We start from the raw sequence: 19,050 nt of genomic DNA, 5'->3' as shown, positions 1-19,050 counted from the left end.
GGGTGGTTGCTAAGGTGTTGCTAGGTGGTTGCTAGGTGGTTGCTAGGGTGTTGCTAGGCGGTTGCTAAGGTGTTGCTATGGTATTTTGGGTGGTTGCTAAGGTGTTGCTAGGTGGTTGCTAGGTGGTTGCTAGGGTGTTGCTAGGCGGTTGCTAAGGTGTTGCTATGGTATCCGGGGTGGTTGCTAAGGTGTTGCTAGGTGGTTGCTAGGGTGTTGCTAGGGTGTTGCTATGGTATCCGGGGTGGTTGCTAAGGTGTTGCTAGGTGGTTGCTAGGTGGTTGCTAGGGTGTTGCTAGGCGGTTGCTAAGGTGTTGCTATGGTATCCGGGGTGGTTGCTAAACTGTTGCTAGTTGGTTGCTAGGCGGTTGCTAGGGTGTTGCTAGGCGGTTGCTAAGGTGTTGCTATGGTATCCGTGGTGGTTGCTAAGGTGTTGCTAGGTGGTTGCTAGGTGGTTGCTAGGGTGTTGCTAGGCGGTTGCTAAGGTGTTGCTATGGTATCCGGGGTGGTTGCTAAGGTGTTGCTAGGTGGTTGCTAGGTGGTTGCTAAGGTGTTGCTAGGCGGTTGCTAAGGTGTTGCTATGGTATCCGGGGTGGTTGCTAAGGTGTTGCTAGGTGGTTGCTAGGGTGTTGCTAGGGTGTTGCTATGGTATCCGGGGTGGTTGCTAAGGTGTTGCTAGGTGGTTGCTAGGTGGTTGCTAGGGTGTTGCTAGGCGGTTGCTAAGGTGTTGCTATGGTATCCGGGGTGGTTGCTAAGGTGTTGCTATTTGGTTGCTAGGCGGTTGCTAGGGTGTTGCTAGGCGGTTGCTAAGGTGTTGCTATGGTATCCGGGGTGGTTGCTAAGGTGTTGCTAGGTGGTTGCTAGGTGGTTGCTAAGGTGTTGCTAGGCGGTTGCTAAGGTGTTGCTATGGTATCCGGGGTGGTTGCTAAGGTGTTGCTAGGTGGTTGCTAGGTGGTTGCTAGGGTGTTGCTAGGCGGTTGCTAAGGTGTTGCTATGGTATCCGGGTGGTTGCTAAGGTGTTGCTAGGTGGTTGCTAGGTGGTTGCTAGGGTGTTGCTAGGCGGTTGCTAAGGTGTTGCTATGGTATCCAGGGTGGTTGCTATGGTGTTGCTAAGTGGTTGGTAGGTCACTCCTAAGCAGTTGCTAGGTGGTTGCTAAGGTGTTGCTATGGTATCCGGGGTGGTTGCTAAGGTGTTGCTAGGCGGTTGCTAAGGTGTTGCTATGGTATCCGGGGTGGTTGCTAAGGTGTTGCTAGGTGGTTGCTAGGTGGTTGCTAGGATGTTGCTAGGCGGTTGCTAAGGTGTTGCTATGGTATCCGGGGTGGTTGCTAAGGTGTTGCTAGGTGGTTGCTAGGGTGTTGCTAGGCGGTTGCTAAGGTGTTGCTATGGTATCCGGGGTGGTTGCTAAGGTGTTGCTAGGTGGTTGCTAGGGTGTTGCTAGGCGGTTGCTAAGGTGTTGCTATGGTATCCGGGGTGGTTGCTAAGGTGTTGCTAAGTTGTTGCTAGGCGGTTGCTAAGGTGTTGCTATGGTATCCGGGGTGGTTGCTAAGGTGTTGCTAGGTGGTTGCTAGGTGGTTGCTAAGGTGTTGCTAGGCGGTTGCTAAGGTGTTGCTATGGTATCCGGGGTGGTTGCTAAGGTGTTGCTAGGTGTTTGCTAGGTGGTTGCTAAGGTGTTGCTAGGCGGTTGCTAAGGTGTTGCTATGGTATCCGGGGTGGTTGCTAAGGTGTTGCTAGGTGGTTGCTAGGTGGTTGCTAAGGTGTTACTAGGTGGTTGCTAGGTGATGTATATGCATAAATTAGATTAAATGGTGTTTGCACGTTGCTACGCAACGTGCAAATACATCAATCAGCTATGCACGCTAGGTTGCTTTGGCCGTTCGGGGGTGTCCAAACTTTTGACCCGTGGCTCCATTACACACAGTACTGGGGGGCCGGGGTGTCCAAACTTTTGACCCGTGGCTCTATTACACACAGTACTGGGGGGCCGGGGTGTCCAAACTTTTGACCTAATGCTGTTTTATCCCATAGCTGCTCCATACACTCACAGTACTGGAGTTCTAGCTACCTGTCCTTCGATCTAGCTGCCGTCCTCCGATTGGCCCCATTCATTCCAATGGGGCCACTTCGTACGACAATCGTACGAAATCCGTACGTCGTAACTTTTCGTAACGCATATTTTCGGAAAGAGCTCAATAAGTTCTACAGGTCCTCAATTGGTTTCATCTTCGTATTTCAAAAATTGCGACGTCCACGGGCGTGCAAAGTTCTGCCCATTCATTTTCAATGGGCAAAAAAACGCGTACTTACGAAGTTTTTACGAAAAACGTAAGTCCGATCGGAAAGCTGTATACAAGCACACCATTCCCGATATGGACGCACGTTTTCTCTTTGGAAAGAAGTCGATATTTCGAAAACTGCGGCACTAGTTAACCGGACAAAAAACAGGTGGAATAATAATAATAAGAAACAGACTTAAGAAGAACAATACTGTGATTGCATTACTGCAATCACACTAATAATAATAATAATAAGAATAAGACTTAAGAAGAACAATACTGTGATTGCATTACTGCAATCACACTAATTATAGAACTACAAAATTGTCCTATATGATCAGTGCAGCTGAAAATATGGACAATGATTGTAGAAACATTAGGTGGTCATAATATTCTGATATATCTGTGTAATTACTGTATATTTTAAGGATTTGTCTTAAATGAAAAGGCCAGAAAACCATGAAAATTCTCTTAACATTATAATACTTTCATTGCTAAAATATATTTCTTTAATTTGTTTTAAATCTTGTTACACAGAGAAAACCTTGTCTGAGATGAGCTCCACTGAAACTCATCAGGCTTTTCTACACACAGTTATCATGATATCTTTTTCACTGGTTTAATAATGCAGAGAGAGTCTCAATTTCTGCCTCTAGAGGGCAGCCTGTGCATATCATATAATATTAAAGATTCAGTTCATCATGATAAACATTAATTTCCATACATTTTAAATATGTGGTAAAAGTATTATTTGGTAAATTATTGTTTAATATATTATTTAATGTTTTCTTGTGTTAAAACTAAGAATCCAGCACAGCCCCCTTTTTTTCCTTCATATGCAAATCAGCATAATCTCCCATGATATCAGCAGCATCTCCCTCTCTCTCCATCAGCTCTCCTCTCTCTAAACGCTCCACAATCATGTTGACTTCAGCTTCACTGCTGCTGCTGCTGCTGGCTGCTTCCTCATGTGAGTGTTTGAACTGAAGCTGGATTTGACTTCATCTGGTTTATTAGTGAAAATATACAAAGCTTTTCTTCTCTCTTTTCACAGATGTGTTCTGTGCTACTGAGCTCATCCAGCCAGACTCAGTGCTCATCAGACCAGCAGAGACTCTGATCATCACCTGTAGAGTTTCTGGAGCTTCTATCACTGACAGCAGCAGTCACTTTGGAACAGCTTGGATCCGACAACCTGCAGGAAAAGCTCTGGAATGGATCAACACCATTTATTATGATGAAGATATATACGCTAAAGATTCACTGAAAAACAAGTTCAGTGTCTCTCGAGAAACATCCAGCAACACAATAACCCTACGAGGAGAGAATCTGCAGACTGAAGACACAGCTGTGTATTACTGCGCTCGAGAGACACAGTGACAGAAGAATCTACAGAGCTGTACAAAAACCCATCCAGTGTGGAAAAACATATGAGTTTATATCTTCTGCATGATACATTTACATTTAATCACATTAACCTTTTTTTCTTTAGAAAAATAGCCCTATATTTTTTGTTTGTTATTTAATGACAGAATAAATCTACTCAGTATTAAGTACTGTCTACACATATTCATATTGTTCTCATAGGAAACATTAATTCAATAAAAATATTTTATTAAAAAAGTGCTATGGTTTGAAGATATTTTTTTCAGATATATGTTAAAATAAACATCAGACTTACTGGTAAAATATTTAAATTATTAATCCTTTAATCAGTGTTGCTTTTCATTACTAATAACAAGTGTTGACAGATCAATGCAGGCTTATCCATTCCAATAGAAAGTCCATCACATTGCTTTTCATGTACAGAAAACAAGCCATAAATAAGTCTTACATTTAGAAATAAGTGAAAATGAAATTTGTAGTCTGTTTTATATGAAATTGAATGTAATTATACTTAAAAAAAAACCTTCTTTTACTATAACTCCAAATCAGAAAAGGTAAAGGCAGAATATAAAAACTAATAAACAGAGAAACTGAAAATCTATGATCCACCACCCAAATAATAATATCTGATCTGTGGTGGTCTATCCTGTGCTGTCCTGAATATTGAAAACAGGGTAAAAGCACGAGAATAAATTATACAGATAAACAGATACAGAACTACAGTCTGTAATTATAAAAATACAAAATGATCCTGTATATTGCTGCTTTTAACTGTTGTATAAAATCTTATCAACTTTCTTATTAAGTTTTCTTGACCTTCACGTTCTGTCTGATATGATCTGTGTATGATCTGTTGTAAAAGATAGACACTGAACCTCCACTGAAACTCATCAAGCTTTTCTACACACAGATATCATGATCTTCTTCACTGATTTAATAATGCAGAGAGTCTCAATTTCTGCCTCTAGAGGGCAGCCTGTGCATATCATATAATATTAAAGATTCAGTTCAACATGATAAACATTAATTTCCATATTTTTTAAATATGTGGTAAAAGTATTATTTGGTACATTATTGTTTAATAAATCATTTGATGTTTTTCTGTGTTAAAACTAAGAATCCAGCACAGCCCCCTTCTTTTTCTTCATATGCAAATCACCATTATCTTCCATGATATCAGCAGCATCTCCCTCTCTCTCCATCAGCTCTCCTCTCTCTAAACGCTCCACAATCATGTTGACTTCAGCTTCACTGCTGCTGCTGCTGCTGCTGGCTGCTTCCTCATGTGAGTGTTTGACCTGAAGCTGGATTTGACTTCATCTGGTTTATTAGTGAAAATATACAAAGCTTTTCTTCTCTCTTTTCACAGATGTGTTCTGTGCTACTGAGCTCATCCAGCCAGACTCAGTGCTCATCAGACCAGCAGAGACTCTGATCATCACCTGTAGAGTTTCTGGAGCTTCTATCACTGACAGCAGCAGTCACTGGGGAACAGCTTGGATCCGACAACCTGCAGGAAAAGCTCTGGAATGGATCAACACCATTTTTTATGATGAAGATATACACGCTAAAGATTCACTGAAAAACAAGTTCAGTGTCTCTCGAGAAACATCCAGCAACACAATAACCCTACGAGGAGAGAATCTGCAGACTGAAGACACAGCTGTGTATTACTGCGCTCGACGAGCTCCACAGTGCTGTAAGATATCAGCTGAGACGTACAAAAACTCACTCACAGCTTTCATGAAGGCGAAGGTTTAGCATAAAAACTAAAAAACGTGATGGAATGACTGTAGAAAAGAAATAGGTTGAGAAAAAAAAAATTCTTACTAATTGCCCTTCACTTTCCTCTTCTTTAAAATGTCTTAAAATGAAGAAAACCCTCATATAAATAAAAAGGCAAATGATAATTCAGTTCTAACCATTTCAGCCAAAGCCACAATAAATCTGAATTAATTTATCATCATTGATCGTAAAGCACTCATGACCTTGACATAGCAGAGCAGCCCCAAAATCATGATGCTCCCTTCACCATGCTTTACAGATGGGATAAGATTTTGTTGTTTCATTTCCTCCACCTATAGTGTAGTTTTATATGGTGGGTTTCTTTTTTAATATAAAAAAGTATTTTTTGTCTCTGTCTCTAAAACATAGTGGAATATCCTGATGGTCTTTAGTAAACTTGAATCTATAGAGTTTTCTGTAGATGTATTTCTGTTACCCTTTAGTTTTTTCTCCCATGTTTAATAATTACCCATTGTGCTCTTAGAGTGATCCTGACGACGTCTCTTCTTGATGTACACTGACTTCTTTGCTAATGTTTTTTAGCCCATCTTGTAAAAGATTTTTGCACTCTCTTATTTGTATTTAATAATAAAAAGCCCAAATGAAATGCTAACTTCCCATCACCTTTTGAAATGAGTTCATGTAGAAGTTAATTTGGCTTTATTTACTTTTCTATTCTGCTCTGTGGATTTTAAAGAAATAAGCTTAATAAAATAATGAAACTGTTTGGTTTTACTTTTGTTAGATTGTGTTTGTCTATCGTGATTTATCAATCAGATGATCGATAAAACAACATTTTACTGCACTAGCAATTACTACATAAATCCAGAGTATGCAGGATCAATTTGTTTCTTACAGGAACCACCAAGTCTTCAATAATGTTAATTATTTGATGTAATATAATTTTCCACTGAAATAAAGGTTTCTAATTGCTTTTGAATTCAATAGTGGGAAAAAACGTTCACTTTTACAGCACAACCATGAAAAAGATTCTTTCTCTCAGAGCCGGTTTTCAGAGGATGGATTAAGTCTAGTCTTATATAAATTTATAATCATAATGAGGAATTATTATTGTATTTTCAAAGCAGTCCTTTGAATTAACCAGCACCAATAATTTAACTGATATAAACATTATATTTTTTTAGTTGTTAAAAATTAAATTAGAATTTCTCAGAATATGTGAAACTAATCCTACACATTTCCTGATAAACCCTCTTTAATCTGAGATAAAGTATTGTGTAAGAGGAAAATCAGAAGAAGGGGGTGGAGCTAATGATAAGAATAATTCAGAATAAAAGCTTATGCAAATTTCCTGTTCTCTAGCAGCTTCTTATTGTCAGTCATCACTCAGTGTTTCTGATCTTCTGCTGGATAAACATCACTCTGCTGTCTGGAGAATGGAAGTGAAGATGTTCTGCAGTTTTATATTATTGTCTCTCGCTACAAGTAAGATCCTGATTGGCTGATTTTCTACTGAATGTTTTCAATCTGAATTCACTCTTCTGTTCTTCTGATCATTCCTTCTTTTCCTCTCATGTTTAGGATGTTGGAGTCAAACTCTGATACAGTCTGAAGCAGTGACCATTACACCTGGAGGATCTCATACTCTCACCTGTACAGCGTCTGGGCTACACTTTGATAACTATTGGATGGGCTGGATTAGACAGGCTGCTGGAAAAGGTTTAGAATGGGTGGCAACAATCACACATAACAGTGGCTCAAAGTATTACTCTCAGTCAGTTCAGGGAAGATTCACCATCTCCAGAGATAACAGTAAGGATCAGGTGTATCTGCAGATGAGCAGCCTGAAGACTGAAGACACAGCTGTGTATTACTGCGCCCGAGACACACAGTGACAGAAGAATCTACAGAGCTGTACAAAAACCCTTCCAGTGTGGAAAAACATATGAGTTTATATCTTCTGCATGAGAAATTTACATTTAATCACATTAACCCACACAGTATTTAGTGTCTATTATTTAATTTATTAATTATTTTTAAATAATAAATAGCCAAATATTTTCACCATTGTTTGTTATATAATGATAGAACAATTCTATGCATACTCCGTATTGAGTACTGTCTATAACTGTTCTTACAGTTCACATAGGAAATATTAATGCAATAAAATATTTATTTAAGTAGTTTGGTTTAAAGGGTCGTTTTTTCAGAGTTTTAAGATAATAGAACTATGCTAATATACACATCAGACTTACTGGTAAAATATTTAAATTGTTAATGTTTTAATCAGTGTTGCTTTTCATTACTAATGATGAGTGCTGACAGATCAATGCAGATTAAAAGCCATTCTAATAGAACATCCATTACATTGTTTATAGTGTACAGAAAACAATTCATAAATGAGTCATACATTTAGAAATAGCTGCTGATATGAGTTTACGTCTGTAAGGCATTTCTAATTGTGTTGTCTGTTTTAAGTATATGGACCTGAATATAGTGATACTGTAAGAGTGATTAGCATGAGAAAAGACAAGAAAACTATAACTTAAAGTTACTATAACTCCAAATCAGAAAAAGTAAAGATAAAATAGAAAACAAAATAAAGGAAACTAACACACCACCACCCTGCTCCCCAATGAAGAACTGGGTGAAGAGAAACAGACACAGAACTACAGTCTGCAATTATAGAACTACAAAATGATTCTAAATGATCAGTGCAGCTGAAAAGATGTACAATGAGTGTAGAAACATTAAGTGGTCATAATATTCTGATATAACTGTGTAATTACTGTATATTTTAAGGATTTGTCTTAAATGAAAAGGCCAGAAAACCATGAAAATTATCTTAACATTATAATACTTTCATTGCTAAAATATATATTTCTTTAAATTGTTGTTTAAAATTTTAAATCTTGTTACACAGAGAAAACCTGAGATGAGCTCCACTGAAACTCATCAGGCTTTTCTACACACAGATACCATGATCTTCTTCACTGGTTTATTAATGCAGAGAGTCTGCATTTCTACCTCTAGAGGGCAGCCTGTGCATATCATATAATATTAAAGATTCAGTTCAACATGATAAACATTAATTTCCATAAATTTTAAATATGTGGTAAAAGTATTATTTGGTACATTATTGTTGAATAAATTATTTTATGTTTTTCTGTATTAAAACTAAGAATTCAGCACAGCCCCCTTCTTTTCCTTCATATGCAAATCAGCATTATCTTCCATGATATCAGCAGCATCTCCCTCTCTCTCCATCAGCTCTCCTCTCTCTAAACGCTCCACAATCATGTTGACTTCAGCTTCACTGCTGCTGCTGCTGCTGCTGGCTGCTTCCTCGTGTGAGTGTTTGAACTGAAGCTGGATTTGACTTCATCTGGTTTATTAGTGAAAATATACAAAGCTTTTCTTCTCTCTTTTCACAGATGTGTTCTGTGCTACTGAGCTCATCCAGCCAGACTCAGTGCTCATCAGACCAGCAGAGACTCTGATCATCACCTGTAGAGTTTCTGGAGCTTCTATCACTGACAGCAGCAGTCACTGGGGAACAGCTTGGATCCGACAACCGGCAGGAAAAGCTCTGGAATGGATCAATGCTATTTATTATACTGGGGGTGTAGCTGCTAAAGATTCACTGAAAAACAAGTTCAGTATCTCTCGAGACACATCCAGCAACACAATAACCCTACGAGGAGAGAATCTGCAGACTGAAGACACAGCTGTGTATTACTGCGCTCGAGACACACAGTAACAGAAGAATCTACAGAGCTGTACAAAAACCCCTCCAGTGTGTGAAATGAATCAAACTATTTCATGTTTGTGAGATTAATTACTTTAACTTCTCATTTAAAACAATTTCTGTTCTTTATACTGAACATCACTGTAAAAAGTGTTTCTCCTTGGAATTGCTCTGAATAACTTTTGACACCTTTAAAATACCTGTAAAATGTTGAATTAATTCAATCCAGTACGTCTGAGTTAAGATTCAGAGTAATTCACTCAGAGCTGGTTTCCCCAATTAATGTATAGTCTGGAAAAATATTTGTAATGTAAAAAATACACAATACTGATGACACTAAACTTACAAACAGTACTAATATTTAACACTTCTTCCTCTATCTCTATTAAATGTACTCAACATCAACATGCAGCACATTTTCTGTAGAACTGAACGTCTCTATTTCAACCTCTAGAGGGCAGAATCTGCTTATCTGACAATATTATTAAACAGTGGTTCCAAACCCTGTTCCTGATCATTTCTAATCCAGCCAATCAGATCATTACTAGATCTTCCTGAGGTGAAGGTGGTGAGATAGAGCAGGAGAACACTGAAATGTTAGAATTACTACATTATAGAATATTTTACAGTCATTCTGATAAAGAGAAAAGGTTTCAGGTTCACATCATCCATAATGTAAATGTGCTTTCTGTTCTGAAGCTGTTGTAGATCTGAACACGTGGCAGTGAGGTGATGTTATCTAGATGCAGCACAAACAGGAATTTTCTAACTATGAACTAAAGTATAGTATAATATTCTGTTTAAGTGAGGGATGAGAAAGAGAAGAACTCCTCAATTTCCAACACAATCATCTCAGGAGGACCACAGGAAAAGTAGTGAATAATTGATAAAGTAAATTGTTGATATTGATCACAGTAATTTAACTTATTATTAACATTGATGAACTTTAAACTATGTTTTCTGCACAATTAATCTTGATCTTAGAAGTTTAATTAAATTTTTTACTTAAAAACAGAAGACAATAAAACCAACCAATCAACCATCAAATCACAGTTTCAGCAGGTCTGAACCAGAACATCAAAAACTGAATTAAACTGATGGATTATAAAGCAGTTTAGTCAATTTGAAACTTCTGAAATAACTTTAAACCAGAAATGTGTAGTTTTGTAAGTGTAGTTCTGATGTAATGTGTATAATTATATGATAAACTGTTGATTAATCCATTATTAATATATAAACTGACTATATTCCCATTACATTCATATTAATGATGAGTGAATGTATAACTACAACTGTTTATAACATTTTAACTGTGATGTTTCTCCAAATTCTAATATATCAGAGGAATTAATGAAGCTCTTTCCAGATCATTCCTGCAGATCAGGCGTTTTAACCTATGAATCCTGTAGAGGGCGGGGCATGCAAATGATGCTTTTCTTATATAAACCCCGACTCTAACTGCACTGTTCTCACTGTGGTTTTACTTCAGAAGCAGCAGCCATGAATCCCAGAGTGCTGTGCTGTTTAATTTTCACATTAATGACTGTAATCAGTGAGTAGATTTATCTGTGAATCTATCTTTGATATCATTTATAGATTAATGTGAGATTGTTATGTGTGGGTGTGTATCTGAAATGACTGAGTGAGTGTTATTATATTATTTAACAGGTTGTAGATGTCAGACACTGACTGAGTCAGAGCCAGCGCTCATTAAACCTGGAGGATCTCACACTCTCACCTGTACCTACTCTGGGATTTCTGATGATAGTGCAGATTTATCCTGGATTAGACAGGCTGCTGGAAAAGGACTTGAATGGGTTGCGTACATTTCTTCAGGGAGCAGCTACATATATTACTCTCAGTCAGTTCAGGGAAGATTCACCATCTCCAGAGATAACAGTAAGAAGCAGGTGTATCTGCAGATGAGCAGCCTGAAGACTGAAGACACTGCTGTTTATTATTGTGCTCGAAGACCACACTGATACAAGACCCTGCAGAGCTGTACAAAAACCCACATGTACTTTCAGACATGTACTCTCAGTTATGAGAAGTACTCATAACACTTTATAACCTCTTCATCAGCCTTTAATAACAACTGACAGAAACCTATGGTCGGTAGAGACAGTTACACCAACAAAAGAAAAATAATCTCTTTTTTGATAATATTCTTAATTTCGGAAGAAATATCCAAAATCCATGTTATTGTTCATATAGTATAACTGGCACTTGCTGGGCCAAACCTTAAAAAATGCTTTGTTAGTTTGGTCCCTTTAAACAGTTATAAAGACAGCATTTGTCAAATACATTGTCTTTTTAATTCCAGCAAGTTATACTGTCTACTGTTTTTAAAGCTTTGCAAATGTCTATGAACCCTTAAGTGAATTAATGTAGCTTTAAGAATGGTGCCCTTCATCAGAGTGTAACTAAATTACTTTATATGTTATGCAGTTCACTTATGAATGCAGAATATCATGAGATTTAATATTTCTCGCTCTTTCGCTCCTAAGCTTCAGAAGTAGAATTTGTGCTTTGAGACTCTCCTTAACAACACATGTTTAACACATTTAAGTTCAGGACAAGCTGAGAGATGTTATTAAGTAATTAAGTAATTGTTACTTGGGTTATGCAGCGTTATGCAGTTTCAGTGAGCGTTTCATAGCTGCTACACCAGAGTTACATAGTGCAGTTAAAAAAAAATAAACTGGACCAGTTTCTCAAAAGCATCTTAAAATTAAGGATATATTTATATAAAAGAGATCAGTGCAAAGCTGTGATTCTAATTCAGTCTGTGGAGAAAATATATTTATATTATAATTGACAAAGCTGATTAAAACTGAATAAGTTATAAATAAAAATCCAAAACAAATGTGGTGGAAATCCTGTAAATAATGTAAATAATGACTACAGCACATAATAGGACAGTCTTAAACAGATTACAATAATTTATTAAAGTTATGGGCTTTTTTATTGAACCTATAAGGACCTTATCTATATGGCTATATATACAGGATGCTTATTTACATATAGAATTGGACTTATATTTTAAAAAGAAATATTAATTGCATGGACTAGCATACAGTAAGCATAGATTTTTACAGTAAGTGTTAATTATTAAATGTACTTGTTCCACATATGTTTTAATATGTTTATAAAAATAATAAATTAATTGGCATTTCTGTATATATATAAATATACTGCATGTTGAATGTGATAGGATGCAGCACCTGTGCAACAAACTGATGGGGCTCAGGTGACGGGTGGAGTCACAGCACAGGACCAATGAATGAACAGTCCCCCTGATGCCAGCAGAGGAAGACTTTACACTTTTTTCCTGCGACTGCAAACTAAATGTATTTAAGAGTAATTCACAGATAAAGAACTAATGGAACATATGAGTAAATAATCAAAGCACTGAAATTAATAGAGTTTTAATAAAAAACTGTTTTATTCTGAGACACTTTATTCTCTGCATTTTCAAATCAGCACTTTTAAAAACGCATCATCAATAAATCCACTTGACTAAGAAAAATTTATTATTTTATCATGTGATACAATCACCTATGCATTTATTTAAATTTTGAGTAAATTAAACAAATTATTTACTTTAATTATTGAACTGATCGGAGTTAAAGTAATGTGTAAGAATACAGTGGAAGAAGAAAATCAGAGGAAGGGGGTGGAGCTAATGATAAGAATAATTCAGAATAAAAGCTTATGCAAATTCCCTGTCCTCTAGCAGCTTCTTATTGTCAGTCATCACTCAGTGTTTCTGATCTTCTGCTGGATAAACATCACTCTGCTGTCTGGAGAATGGAAGTGAAGATGTTCTGCAGTTTTATATTATTGTCTCTCGCTACAAGTAAGATCCTGATTGGCTGATTTTCTACTGAATGTTTTTATTCTGAATTCACTCTTATGTTCTTCTGTTCATTCCTTCTTTTCCTCTCATTTTTAGGATGTTGGAGTCAAACTCTGATACAGTCTGAAGCAGTGATCATTACACCTGGAGGATCTCATACTCTCACCTGTACATGGTCTGGTATAGACTTTGATAACTCTGAGATGGCCTGGATTAGACAGGCTGCTGGAAAAGGTTTAGAATGGATGGCATACATTTCACCAGGTAGCAGCACTAAACAATATTCTCAGTCAGTTCAGGGAAGATTCACCATCTCCAGAGATAACAGTAAGGATCAGGTGTATCTGCAGATGAGCAGCCTGAAGACTGAAGACACAGCTGTGTATTATTGTGCTCGAAAAGCACACTGATACAAGACCCTGCAGAGCTGTACAAAAATCCCTCCAGTGTGGAAAAACATATGAGTTTATATCTTCTGCATGAGTAATTTATATTTAATTTCAATAACTCCCAAATGTTTAGTGTGCATTGTTTAATTTATGCTTTTTGTCAGAGATAAATAGCCCAAAGTGTTTGATATTTAATAATAGAATAAATTTACTCATACTCAGTATTGAGTACTGTCTACAAATATTCACATGGTTCTTATACAACATCTCAAATTCAATAAATAATTTATTTATGAAGTGGTTTGGTTTGAAGAGTCATTTTTTCTCAGAGTTTTAAGATAATAGAACTATGTAAATATAAACATCAGACTTATTGGCAAAACATTTAAATTGTTAATCTTTTAATCAGTGTTGCTTTTCATTACTAATGATGAGTGCTGACAGATCAATGCAGATTAAAAGCCATTCTAATAGAACATCCATCACATTGTTTATAGTGTACAGATACACAAATAAGTCTTAAATTTAGAAATAACTGTGGACATATGAGTTTATGTCTCTATGGAATTTGTAGTTGCATGTAGTCTGTTTTGGGTATGTGAAACTGAATGTAATGATACTAAAAGAATGAACAGCATGAGAAAAGATTTTCTTTCATCTTTCCTTTCTTTGTTCTCTTTTTCTTTTACTATAACTCTAAATAGGAAAAGGATAAGATATAATAGAAAACAAAATAAAGAAAACTAACACACCACCACCCTGCTCCTCAATGTAGAACAGGGTGAAAGGAGAATAATAATAAAGTATGCAGAGAAACATATACAGAACTACAGTCTGTAAATATAGAACTACAAAATTGTCCTATATGATCAGTGCAGCTGAAAAGATGGACAATGAGTGTAGAAACATTAGGTGGTCATAATATGCTGATATATCTGTGCAATTACTGTATATTTTAAGGATTTGTCTTAAATGAAAAGGTCAGAAAACCATGAAAATTCTCTTAACATTATAATACTTTCATTGCTAAAATATATATTTCTTTAAATTGTTGTTTAAAATTTTAAATCTTGTTACACAGAGAAAACCTTGTCTGAGATGAGCTCCACTGAAACTCATCAGGCTTTTCTACACACAGTTATCATGATATCTGTTTCACTGGTTTATTAATGCAGAGAGTCTACATTTCTACCTCTAGAGGGCAGCCTGTGCATATCATATAATATTAAAGATTCAGTTCAACATGATAAACATTAATTTCCATAATTTTTAAATATGTGGTAAAAGTATTATTTGGTACATTATTGTTTAATAAATCATTTTATGTTTTTCTGTATTAAAACTAAGAATCCAGCACAGCCCCCTTCTTTTCCTTCATATGCAAATCACCATAATCTCCCATGATATCAGCAGCATCTCCCTCTCTCTCCATCAGCTCTCCTCTCTCTAAACGCTCCACAATCATGTTGACTTCAGCTTCACTGCTGCTGCTGCTGCTGCTGGCTGCTTCCTCGTGTGAGTGTTTGAACTGAAGCTGGATTTGACTTCATCTGGTTTATTAGTGAAAATATACAAAGCTTTTCTTCTCTCTTTTCACAGATGTGTTCTGTGCTACTGAGCTCATCCAGCCAGACTCAGTGCTCATCAGACCAGCAGAGACTCTGATCATCACCTGTAGAGTTTCTGGAGCTTCTATCACTGACAGCAGTCACTGGGGAACAGCTTGGATCCGACAACCTGCAGGAAAAGCTCTGGAATGGATCAACACCATTTATTATAATGAAGATATACACGCTAAAGATTCACTGAAAAACAAGTTCAGTGTCTCTCGAGAAACATCCAGCAACACAATAAGCCTACGAGGAGAGAATCTGCAGACTGAAGACACAGCTGTGTATTACTGCGCTCAACGAGCTCCACAGTGCTGTAAGATATCAGCTGAGACGTACAAAAACTCACTCACAGCTTTCATGAAGGAGAAAGTTTAGCATAAAAACAAACAAACAAACCAAATCAGAAAATCATATTTATAAAAACACACACATATATGCAGCACAGCTCCAGAGGTCTGGGGTTGTGAGTTTGGGACACTGGATCTCCCAGAGGAAGTTTACACTGAAACAAAGAGAATACACTAAACCCCATAAAGCAACAAATACCATAACAATAACCCCAGTACTCTGGGGGGCAAATCATTACTGATATTATTTTTGTATTAATTTAATAAGGATGGACTGAACTTCATCATATATTAAATATATTAAATGTGACACGTTTATTAGAACTTTTCAATACATTTACCTGCAACCATGATGAGCGTTTGAACAGTAGAGTGATGTTATATTTATGACGGCATTTCAGACATAAAACTGGTAAAGCATCCTAAACTAATAAACCGTCAATCTTCTGAGACTTCTAATAAACATACATGGAATTCAGAAAATTTTCAGACCCAGTTACTTGTTTTTATGCTGAGACCTTGTGTTTAAATAAAAAAAAAAAAAAACTAAATAAAATATTAATCCAAAATATTTATACTCTATAATGAAAAAAAGTGATAAGGTGAAAACAGACTGTTACATGTTTTTGCAAAAGGATTGAATTCTAACATTTTGCATGGACATAAGAATTCAGATTCTTTGCTATGAGACATAGAACATAGCTCTGAGAGGAACTCACCTATTATGTTAATTTTCTGGGACTTGAGGGGACACTGGAGCTACTGAAGGATGAATGCACTTAGTATTTTTGGATCTCAGTCAGAGTAAGAGATCTCCAGATCTAAGCAAAGTGTCTGAATATTTATGTTCATGCAAAATTCTATTTTTTTTCTTTTTAATAATGTACAAAAAAATAGCTAATTAAATGTTCAATAGCTCATTATGGGGTATTAATGCAGTATTAATGCTGTAAAGAAAAAAGAAAATACCTGAGTCCCAGTACAGGGTGTGCTTGCTGTTCTTTAAATTTAATGTATCAGCAGTTTACAATTCATTTACTGTGTTTTAAAGGTGGGTTAGATCCTCATATTAAATGCTATGTATATATGCCAACAAACCTGCCATTCCATCCATTTATCCATCCATTAATCTTCTTTTCACTATATTATTTTCAATTTTTCTCAGTCAGGGAATATTATTGTCAGAAATAAACACAGCAATGGCACAATATATCTCACTCTATATGTATAATAGATTCATTAATGATTATATTTTCTGTAAGCTATATACTTTTTTTTTAGTAGTGCATTATGAGATCTGATATTACTCAAATACAGTCAGAATTATTAGTTTTGTTGATAATATTTCTCAGATACCACAATGTTTCCAGGTATAATCTCTGATACATGCAAATAAGAGGGTGGGGCATGCAAACTTGCCTATACCTTTAAAAATACTGACTGATCTAACTGCACTGTTCTCACTGTGGTTTTACTTCAGAAGCAGCAGCCATGAATCCCAGAGTGCTGTGCTGTTTAATTTTCACATTAATGACTGTAATCAGTGAGTAGATTTATCTGTGAATCTATCTTTGATATCATTTATAGATTAATGTGAGATTGTTATGTGTGGGTGTGTATCTGAAATGACTGAGTGAGTGTTATTATATTATTTAACAGGTTGTAGATGTCAGACACTGACTGAGTCAGAGCCAGCGCTCATTAAACCTGGAGGATCTCACACTCTCACCTGTACCTACTCTGGGATTGATGATAGCAATGCAGATTTATCCTGGATTAGACAGGCTGCTGGAAAAGGGCTTGAATGGATCTCACACATTTCAGCACCGAGTGGTGGCAATAAATATTACTCTCAGTCAGTTCAGGGAAGATTCACCATCTCCAGAGATAACAGTAAGAAGCAGGTGTATCTGCAGATGAGCAGCCTGAAGACTGAAGACACAGCTGTTTATTATTGTGCTCGAAGACCACACTGATACAAGACCCTACAGAGCTGTACAAAAACCCACCCTCACTGCAGTGTTCAGATCTACTGGAAATGTCTGATTTCAGTTTAATCCAAGATTCAACTGTAATGAACAGATCTTATATAATAAATCAAGAAACCTTTTTATTTTATTCACTCCTGTCCTTCAATCAGTTTAAACAGTCTTTCACTGATAATGAGATGATCCTGCTTTTTCTTTTTTTATTATTCAGCAATAATACTGTTAATGAAGTCAGGATGCTGAATGATCTTCACCCACCTCATCCTCAACTCTCAACTCATCCTAAAAGTATTGGATGTAGCTCCATCATACCAGAGATCACAGTTCCTCTGCTCCACAGCTCAAAGCTGGGGCTTTATTACACCCCTCTAGATCATACCTTCCATCAGTTATCTGCTCCAGAGAATCCTGTTCTATCAGCAATACTTTTCTACAGCTGTACTAGATAAACTGTATGTATGTATTTTTATAGCTGTATCACAGCAATGGGTGTAACTCTAAGTAGCTGAAAGAGTTAATTTAAACTGGTGTTCATAAACATATAGAAATATGGATATTGTATGTGTTCACAGTAAAAGCAGGAGACAACATGATAAACAGACTGATTCAGATTACAGTCTGATGAATTTAACCCATTAATGCTTTGCTATTTAGCAAGTGTTTAAAGAGGAAGAACACTAAAGTTGGTGTTTATTTCAGCCTCTAGGAGGCAGTCTATGCTGCAAATGATGTGAAGGAGGTCTGTAAGATTACTGCAAACTGAACAGACCTAAGAAGACGGTTTTGGTTCAATAAACAGGAGAATAGGAATCTCTTTAGATGCTGAGAAAACTCCCCTCCTGAAGTAAAACACACTCAAAAAATAAGATAAATATAATCAAATAAATATAGAATTTGTGGTGCCTGATAACAATTGCATATCACAGAGAAAATAGAGACATTTCTGATGTTATTGTAGATTCTTAAGATTCACTTTCAAACCTTTAGTTTATTTAATACATTTTGTTTTAAATCAAACTCCAAATCACAGAGAGAACTGAATGTTTATCTTTTAGCACTGAAAATCACTGTGTAAATAACTTTAAAATATTTAAAAACAACTTCAGACAGTCGTCTGCAGCGCGTTTTTCTTTTTGCAGCGCGTTTTTCTATTTGCTGCGCCTGTGTTGTAATTTTGATGGATGTGTTTTGTGCTTTTGCAGCGCTTTTCAATTTGCACTGCGCTGGGCTTTCTCGGCCACCGTAGAAACAGCCAATCAGCTCGCTGGTCTTGCGAGAAGAGTTAGCGTGCTGGTGAGATTTAGAAGCGGTGTCCAGCATCAGCTGGTGTTGAAGTAAATCTGGATATACGGCGATTTTTCTAACGGAGCTAACCATGTGACCTGTGTTGAGATTATTTCTGATAGCTGGTTAAAAAGACTCCTCTCCAAATCAAAACACACAGATTAAACCCACCGTGTGATAATAAACTGCAGCTGTGTTAGTCAGTTAGTTTAACTTTGGAATTAGCTAGACAGGGAGTCAAAGCTTAAAAAACATATATGTTATGTTCAGCTTGCCCTGATATGCCTGATCAGCTAATCACAATTTCATTTTCAAATTGAGTTTATTAATTTAGGATTGCAGGACTTACTGTAAACTATAGTAAACGAAAAAAATAGTTAGCTAGAAGCCAGATGTAGAGGATAGTCAGAATTTAGTAC

The 19,050-nt window shown here is 36.6% G+C and overlaps 4 gene segments (V, D, J or C); all 4 read left to right on the top strand.

Moving 5' to 3' along the window:
* The first annotated feature begins 3,192 nt into the window (after positions 1–3,192).
* Positions 3,193–3,651, top strand: LOC125784499 (immunoglobulin heavy variable 4-39-like). The segment is given in 2 exon segments: positions 3,193–3,241; positions 3,326–3,651. Coding segments are annotated over 2 exon segments (375 nt in total).
* Positions 3,652–4,890: 1,239 nt separating this feature from the next.
* Positions 4,891–5,418, top strand: LOC125784498 (immunoglobulin heavy variable 4-61-like). The segment is given in 2 exon segments: positions 4,891–4,942; positions 5,027–5,418. Coding segments are annotated over 2 exon segments (444 nt in total).
* Positions 5,419–8,701: 3,283 nt separating this feature from the next.
* On the top strand, positions 8,702–9,183 carry LOC111190822 (immunoglobulin heavy variable 4-39-like). The segment is given in 2 exon segments: positions 8,702–8,753; positions 8,838–9,183. Coding segments are annotated over 2 exon segments (378 nt in total).
* Positions 9,184–14,862: 5,679 nt separating this feature from the next.
* LOC125784497 (immunoglobulin heavy variable 4-38-2-like) lies at positions 14,863–15,387 on the top strand. The segment is given in 2 exon segments: positions 14,863–14,914; positions 14,999–15,387. Coding segments are annotated over 2 exon segments (441 nt in total).
* The last annotated feature ends 3,663 nt before the right edge of the window (positions 15,388–19,050 follow it).

This window comes from Astyanax mexicanus, chromosome 19 (assembly GCF_023375975.1).
Source record: "Astyanax mexicanus isolate ESR-SI-001 chromosome 19, AstMex3_surface, whole genome shotgun sequence".
In the NCBI taxonomy this organism is placed as follows: domain Eukaryota; kingdom Metazoa; phylum Chordata; class Actinopteri; order Characiformes; family Acestrorhamphidae; genus Astyanax; species Astyanax mexicanus.
Note: the sequence above shows the minus strand (reverse complement) of the source record. Positions and strands in the feature narration are given on the sequence as shown.